Source organism: Diadema setosum, chromosome 21 (assembly GCF_964275005.1).
Source record: "Diadema setosum chromosome 21, eeDiaSeto1, whole genome shotgun sequence".
NCBI lineage: Eukaryota > Metazoa > Echinodermata > Echinoidea > Diadematoida > Diadematidae > Diadema > Diadema setosum.
The window spans coordinates 20,671,833-20,680,626 of record NC_092705.1 but is presented as its reverse complement, the minus strand read 5'-3'; the positions used below and the strand labels follow the sequence as shown (position 1 = coordinate 20,680,626).

At 37.7% G+C, this 8,794-nt stretch overlaps 1 protein-coding gene across 1 annotated transcript in view; it reads right to left on the bottom strand.

Annotated features, from left to right (window-relative positions):
* Positions 1–4,685: 4,685 nt before the first annotated feature.
* Positions 4,686–8,794, bottom strand: part of LOC140244957 (sodium/hydrogen exchanger 9-like) — a 35,403-nt gene continuing 31,294 nt past the window's right edge. The window contains exons 13-15 of the mRNA XM_072324565.1: positions 6,416–6,513; positions 5,634–5,727; positions 4,686–5,164 (exon numbers count right to left, since the gene is read on the bottom strand). Coding sequence (XP_072180666.1) covers positions 4,934–5,164; positions 5,634–5,727; positions 6,416–6,513 — 423 coding nt within the window. The 3' untranslated portion in view covers positions 4,686–4,933. The remainder of the gene's footprint in view (positions 5,165–5,633; positions 5,728–6,415; positions 6,514–8,794) is intronic.

Genomic DNA, 8,794 nt, shown 5'->3' with positions numbered 1-8,794 from the left:
ATGCCCCATTTTAGACCAGAATCACAAGATTCAAACAGGAACAGAATTAATATAATCTTAAATTTTACAAAGGAGAGCATACAGAAAGATGTGATATTTACAAAGTGTACCTCAGTTCAAAAATCTGATTTTAGTGACAAATTTTGATTTTATCAGTCATAAAGGCATTCATTTAGTATGTATGTTAAATTACTATGTGATGCTGTAAAAGATGCTCAGAATAAGTAGATTAATCATGTTGATGCACATTTGTCAATTCCTTAGGCTTTTAACAGTCTTATAACAGACATACCATATACAAAGTCCCTTCAATTGCATGAACAGCATTTCCCGATACAGTGTATTATCGACTGTAAGAATCTTTTTTTTTTTTCCAAATGCAAACAACACAAAAATAAAAGCTCTGTAATAAACCTTTGCCTTATTTTGTTTAAAACAAAAATAAGAGTCTAACAGTAAGAACCTAAGCGAAGAATAGGCGGTTATTATTGGAGTCTCCCAACTCTGCTCACTGTGAGCAACAAGACGAATGGACCAGATCATGCACGGCATTATGGGATACATTAATTTTCACAAACCTAGCTTAACGACTTACATAGACTCCTGTCTGATGTATATGCTCCAAATGAATATGTTACCATCCACTGTAGGCTTTGAGAATTTCACTGTCTGCATTTGTTTACCTCCTCAGCTATCACTATTTATCCTTGTGAAATGTTTACATTGTACCATGTCACAGAATTGACACTAAGTGCTCACACCGAAACACATAGCTGGGAACATGTTTAGTATTCTCACATGAGACAATCGGCCATCATGTGCCATGTAAAGATTTTTGCACATCCAATTTGTAGTCTACATAGCACAAGATTTGATTACTGTATAAGCTGTTATTTTCGCGAGGGTTTAATTTCCGCAAATTTTGCGAATTGCAGTTGGATCGCGAATTTAACAACACGCGAAATTGTCTCCATGCGCTTTGTTGATAGAGCATTAACGTAAGCGTTGGCGTCGAATCGCGAAAACAACATCTCGCAAAAACGTCTATGACCTCGTCATTCGCGAAAATATCTGTACGCGAAAATAACGGCGTATACAGTAATCTACAGTATTTTGGGGTTTCTTTCCTTTGCTGTGTACCGGTATGTGTTCTGTAGAGTAAAAAGTTGATACAACGAACCTCCATAATCATATGCCTTGTGTAGATGGTGCACCGTTTCTTGGCTACTTAACGTAATTCTTTTTTTTCTCACAGAGTCTCTTTTATAAGTGGGTTCAGCCTCAAGTCTTTAATGCCCCACACTGCTATCATTCACATTTTACTCAAACAGCTTGAGGAGATATCTTGTTGATAGGTTATATTTGGTGTTGTTGAGCTCAATCTACTAAAAACACAAGCATTCCCCTGATGAAGAGATGAAGTGTGCCATGATATGAAACAAAATTTTGCAGGAAAAACCTATGCTGAATTACCTACAAGTGAGTACAACTTAAGGTATAATTATCAAATTCAACTCATCTCCAGTTGAGATTTGGGAAGCCATGATTTGCAGTGAGCAGCGATGGTCTGTACTTATGGGAAACATATGCTTACTGTAATCACTGATTATGTTCATGAACCTTGATTCACAACACAGCCTCCTAGAAATCAACTTACATCTGAGGTGTTTTGCTAAACACTATGAAGAAGATTAAGAAATATCATTTCTATATGGTAGCAAACCACTGACCAGACATTTATACACGCAGAGAATCCAACTCCAAAATGGGTGACAATATAATTTGTCTATAACTTCCTTACATTGCTATGGCTTGTATACATGTACAACATACATACATATAACAAAAATATTTGAAATCTTATGAACAAATGTCACAGGCTAAAGCACTTTGACAGAATTTTTCCCTGTTTACTTTTTTTTTAATAGAAAATTATATTTACAGGGGATGCTTCACATACATTGCCTCATATACAGCAGGATTTAAGCACACCAGCTAACAATCTTCTGAAATGGTGCCACATCAAGTCATGTTACTACTACCTAAACTATGAACGAAATATGCAATGTCTGTAACCACGTTTAAAATGAAAAGTTAACCTTATTCTGTTCTCCACAAGAGACACATACACACACTCGTGACTACTAAGGGTCAGAGGTCATTTGAAATAGGAGGGCAATCCATCATTTGTAGTAACAACAGTTTCGTGTTTGGCTGCCATTGTTTGATAGACTTGTCTCTTTTTCCTCAAAACTTTCCCATAAACTGAAGCCATGGTATGCCCATTGCTTTGATCTGGTGAAGTATATTGGCAAATATTGAACTCTGGAAGGGTTGCTTAGCAACTGTTGTCAATATCCATCAAGACTGACCTCAACATGATGATCTCTTGGTATGACTTTGGAATATTTTTTTCCACTTCTAAATATCTGGATAGCAACAGAAGACTTTCAAACCTGGCATAACTTTCAAAAGTCTTCTTTTGTGCATTCTATATACAACTGTACATGTATGACTAATTCACAAGAAGATAGTAATGAATTTCTATGCTATATTCAAACAAAACTTCTCAATGATAAGAGTGATATAGAATATTTGCCTCAAGCACACTAGATGATTCTTGTCTTTTCTACATGATTGACCAGGGAAAACACGGGCGTGGTCTCATATGACCTTGACACCGGTATTCTCATCAAATATTTGTAACATAACATGGAAAAATTATCCCTTATAGTGTATAATGGGAAAAAATGAGTCATATGACTTCAAATATCTCTCCTCTGCTTAATTTCACACAGTGACCTGCTGAGTGTCTCATATTGTGTCTGAACTTAAAAATGACTAGCATCTACATTGTAGCACCTCATAAACTAAAATCTGCACAATATTCTAGCACTGCGATGTAGTCTTGAAAAAGCTTCATGCTCCATCTCTGCTCATACACTAATCAAACAAGGTATACATTGATACATTCTATATTTCAAACAACATGATATTACATTTTCAGTACTCATTTGCATAATAATGTGTTGGCATACGTAGTGACTACACAAGGTGTACAGAGGAAACATCAAAAGGGCAACCATCATCATCACAAAAGTGATACAATTTCTCTTGTACCATGGGTAAGGGAGAGCATTTGCCTCTGCAAATATTCAGAGATGTTATATCTGATGGAAAGAGAAATAAATCTTTCACAGCTTCAAGTAACATTTAATGAAAACACTTCATTATTCAACTTCTCTCATGAGATATGTATATATATATGTATATTATATACTACTGAGGAAAATATAAACTGAATCGAATCGGTCACACAAGGAAAATGTGACTTTTCAGCTGAATCAGTAGAAGATTGGTTTGACAAAATAAGCCAGTTCGGAGTTAGCTCATGGGCACATTGGCACGAATGACCTTTCTTTTTCTCGGTCGGATAGGGGCACTGCACTCGTTTTCAGCGCACAAGCTTTATGTAACAATTAATGGGATTCATCAATCCTGTTCAAACAAAGAATGAACTTGTGTAGACCAGGTGGCCAGAATGATCTGTCAAATAACACTTGGAAAAGCATCCATTTCATTACTTTGCACTGGATGTATTAACAATCTCTTTCTATTGATATTGCCAAATAACAAAATTTTCTGTCAGGTGGATGTGCTGGCAAGCATCATTCATAAGGATGCATGAATAATCACAAATGCTTAACTTAGTGAATTTAAAAACCAGCGCTCCTGTTGGTATGAATGACCTTTTTCTGCTCATGCGCAAAGTGGAACTGTAAACTGGCTTACTAACATGGACTAGCATACGGAGTGAAATGGCTAATAAAAGAACCCTGAACAGGGCTATGCCTTGGACTGTGTATATTGAGAATACTCCTCATTTGCAGAAAGCAAATTTATTGTTAACAATTAAACCCTTCAATTTACAATTCTATCAAATGTATGTCAAGAACAGCATATTCTTACATATCTGGCACAAACTACATATATCATCATAGAAAACTGTAGAAACATCATATTTCCAAATTCCTCATTAGAAAAATAAAATGCACAAACATTACGGTATTAAACAAAACATTCACAAGCACATTAAACAAAGGGATAAAACCAAGAATATTTCAACAACATCATAAGCTAAAACTGAATGACCAAAGGATAACAAAATAATGTCCAAAAAGAAGAGAAAATATACATTAAATGTTATAACAAAAGTGCAAGCCTCACATTCTCATAAAACTTCAAAAATACGAAAAACAGTTCTCTGGAAACATTCCTCAATGATAGAATAGATTCCATGCTTGAAAAATGCTTTCCTGAAATAAAAGAAGACAATTTTTAACACAAAATTTGAGAAGTAAAGTTTTTTTTCATGGTTATTAGTTCTTTGACAGGCTTTGGCCATTTGTGCTTGATCCGGCTTTATTCTTCCGTACATGAATTCCACCATGAAATTTGACATTTCAGGTCACAGACATGGGAAAATGTTGCACAGAAAACGATCCATCGTACATTCACTGTTCAGAGTCAAGTTGATACTGTAAACGTCCATATTTTCACGCATTTAATTTTTCGTGCTGAGCGGTTCAGAACCATATTCCCGAGTTCTTGAACTCACGCTGCACAATTGTCAACCCATTTAAAATGTGCAGAGAAAATTGTGAAGACATTTTTGCGGGTTTTAGAATTCGCACTAGCCAAAAGTAGTGCGAAATGCGCGAAAATCAATGCACCATGAAAATCTGTGCGTTTACAGTACATGAACTAAATGTATGTTGGGCAAGCTCAACTCGGACATGAATAGCTCCAAGCTGCCCAGCACGTACATTTGTAGCTGCTGTCTTGAGGGAGGAGCGAACACGCACATCACAGAACAAGATAGGAAGGAGGATGCTGCTGCCTACTGAAGGCAGGGTACCCCTGTGACACTGCGCTATACCCTGGTTGGGGCGGGTCCACCCGTGCTAAGGACGCCCGCTGTGTGAAGCTGGTGATCCCCAAGCCCCAGGTCGCCTTCCAAGGTGGCATCCTCTTCCGGCGGGCGGGTCCCTGGGGGAGTGGCCGAGCCATTGTTGGGCGAGTTGGCGTCTACTTGAGTGGGGTTGATGTCATCATCAAGGATAAAATCATCATCACTGTCCTCAGTGACGCTTGGGTTGTCATCCTGTATCGGAGGTTAAAGCATTGTATAAAACTCTGTTCATATCACTGTTTGAAGCTGAATTGTGGCATTCTCTATCAGCATCAAAATATTTATGGCTCTTTGGTTCAGAAATGTAGTATTTATAACTTATACCTCAAGGAAAGAAATATGATATATTTCCCTTAAACCATCAATTTGGTACACTCCAGAGTATTTCTAAATGGGTTATAAGGACACTGCACTGCCAAATGAAAGAGGAAGACTCTTGGCAGAGACCTTAGGCATGCATATTTCTATCTATCTATCTATCTATCTGTCTGTCTGTCTGTCTCCCTGTTTGTCTTACTATCTAATGTTTCTGTCTCTATCTTATCTATCTGTGTGTAACATACAAATAATCATACACTGTGGTTCTACATACTTGAATAGTGTTAGTGAAACGGTGGTCTTACAACATTTGATATGTAAAGTACTTTACAAGGATCCCCACCTGCACTGTCAGACACTCTGCCAGAGGCAGACAGCATGTTGGAACATTTTCCCTCAAGTCGGCGCCCTTCTTGGTGAAGATTGGCTTCAGGAACCTGGGAAGATGTTCAAACAAGAACTGGCCTTACATATTCTGAATGTTAGTATCAGGTATAGTTCAGGTTCTGGAACGAGTCTGCTCACATTTTGAAGAGATGTTTCAGAGATGGATTTCTTCTATGTGATGGACTTTCACTGTAACTGACAAATGCCATACACTGACATAAATAAGCTGTGACTATTCATTTTATTTTACTGATAGCCAGGATAAAAACATGATGGGCATAAATACTCAAGTTGGACTCAAACCATCAATCTTCTAATTTTCTAAGCAGGGTCTAGACTAATGAACTTTCTATTTAATACACAAATGGCATGCGGTTTATTCCCTGCTTCTCTACTAGAAGCAACTGGTAAATGGTTAGTGAGACAGCAAATACATCAGCCCCTCTTCATCAAACTGCTCTATCCCAACTGCTCTTAATTTTATGAATTTGAAGAAAAAAAAAAAAACAACTGCTCTTTCAGTGACCGAGGGGATCTGTTCTTAACAAACATTCTAAAAGCTGTTATGAAGCTCTTTCTTCTTATGACCAGATTTTGAAAGAATGGTGAAAATCAATCAGCATTTGCTACACCATGTGAAGCACAGAAAGCACTACATGATGAAAGTAATGACTCATGAAGTTACTAACCTCCTTCCCCTCACCAACATTAAATATATCATACAGATCTTCAATTTACCTGTAGTCAAAGTCGTACCACTTCCTGACCACCCACGCCTGCTGCTTCCTCCTCTTCAACCGACTCTCCTGGTCGGAGATCTGTGAATATTGTGTGGACTGTTCAAGGTCAATACCATCCAAAGAACATCACCAGCAGGTTCATCGTGTCAGATTCAATGAAACAGAGGACAGATGAAAGGGAAGTGGGGTGGGGGTGAGGGGTGGAGGGATCACAAGCAAATGCCATGATCAAATTGGGGGGGGGGGGGGATCACAAGCAAATGTGATGATCAAATGAGGGTGGGGGGTGTCAGAGGAATCAGGAGTTAAAAGTAAGAATGGAAAAGAGGTGCAAGGAAAGTGATGGTAAAGGGTGGTACTTGGTGGAACGTACATGGAAGGTAGGTTGGTATAAAAAAAAAAAAAAATGTTTCGTTATTTATCCAATTGGTTTAGAATGTTCAGTGGGGTGTGGTTGCCACATACAAAGTGAATGGATGATTCGAAGGGAAGCGCAGTAAAAGCATGGGGCAGAGAAGATGTTGGTAAATGGGGTAAGATAGTTGTACATCCATTGAGAGAACAGGAGGAGGAAGAGGTGATGAAGTGGTATGGACAGAGATGAAGAAAAGGAACAGACACAAGATATGTGAATAGACAAAAAGAATTTTCAGGGGGAGGAGGAGGAGGAGTGGGAGAAAGAGGAGGATGAGGAGAGAGAGGAAAGGAGAAATGTAGAAATGAAGGAGAGCAAGGGGCATGAGAACCGGAGAAGGGAAGAGAGAGAGAGAGAAGACAAAAGAAGGAAAAAGAAGTGAGTTTATATGGAAACAAACATATGACATATTATGGAGAGACGAAGGAGACAAGGAGAATAAAACGGTTGACAAAGGGAAGAAGAAATATCATGAAATGAGTGATAATACACAAATACACAGGGAAAACGAAGTAATGGACAGTGGACAAGATATGGAAAAGTACACAAGTACATGCAAATAAGGTTGTACACTAAGTCCATGAGACAGGAATGAATGCATGATTGGAAACATTTGCAAAGGGAACATGATGCAGATTTTGAGGAAGGTTTGTATCAGATGCATCAATCAACAATCAGATACAGTTGTAAAGATGATAACACAATTTCATGACAAAGAAAAAGGAAAAATCATAAATGAAGATACAGTGTAACACAATGCGGAATACCACTAAATTAAAAAAAGGGAATACATCAAGTGAAATTTTTCTTCCACAAGCCATAACAGAGGCATTAAAGAATGAAAATGGCAGAACATGGATAATAACAATCAGACAGACAAAATAACAATAGTAATACCAAACTATCAAGGGTTTGTAGGTGGTGGATGACAAAACAGAAAACAATTTCCAAAATAAGGCAACATCAAAGGGGAAAAAAATTACTAATCCATACAATCATCCATTGGTCATGACAAGAAATCAGAAAGTTTGGAAAAGCAGGCACATTGGAAAGAAAGAGATAGAGCACAATTAATCAAGGCTCAGATATGTCAAACATAAGAAAGATTTAATTTTGAAAAGGCAAGCATGCATATAAGAGTCAAGAACTCGGCATCATCAGACGAGAAATAGTCAAATGAAGAGGGGCAATTTGGCAAAGTACAAGAATAAGCATGCCACCATACAAAACGTTGCAATCATTGCGCAGAAACCAGATAGAAACAACAACAGTAAAGCGAGAAGGGGGGACAAAACGGAGAGAGAAAGAAAGAGAGAAGAACAATCAGCAACAATGGACAGTCGGTGCTTGGCCCCTTTGCATATTGTTTGTTTAATCTGCTCGAAATCAAAGCTGGCAATGTGCAAATTTGAGGCTGGATGAGAAGTGAGTCATATCAAAAAAATAAAATCAAAGTCCTGCCCATGCATAAATAATACTGTTTAGTGCACAGTAGACATCTTGCAAACAAACATGGTGGGCAAAACTTAGTGTACACATATAAATCCTCAACACTTCTTTGATTACTCTGTATTTGGAAGACCTTCATAAACTAGAAATGTCGCTATGGCGACTGGTATGCCTCCGCCATAATGCATGATTCTCCTAATAGGTCTAGATAGTACATGTGGACAATGTATGATTACATTTTCACAAAATTGGCAAAATATTAAAATGACAAGTTTGTCACAAATGTGTTGAATGTTCACTTTCCTTGATGTAGGTTTAATTGGATGAATAGGAGAGCATGCATTTGGGATTTAAGGATTTTGACTTGACTTTGACCCATTCATACATTCATGCACTGAGTAATTTTCAAGGTATGGAGAAAAAGTGCAATTTCTGTATTGAATAGTAAATTGTTACCATTTCCATCTGGCCTTTGACCCTAAAATTCATAAGATAATCACTGTCAGGCAGAAC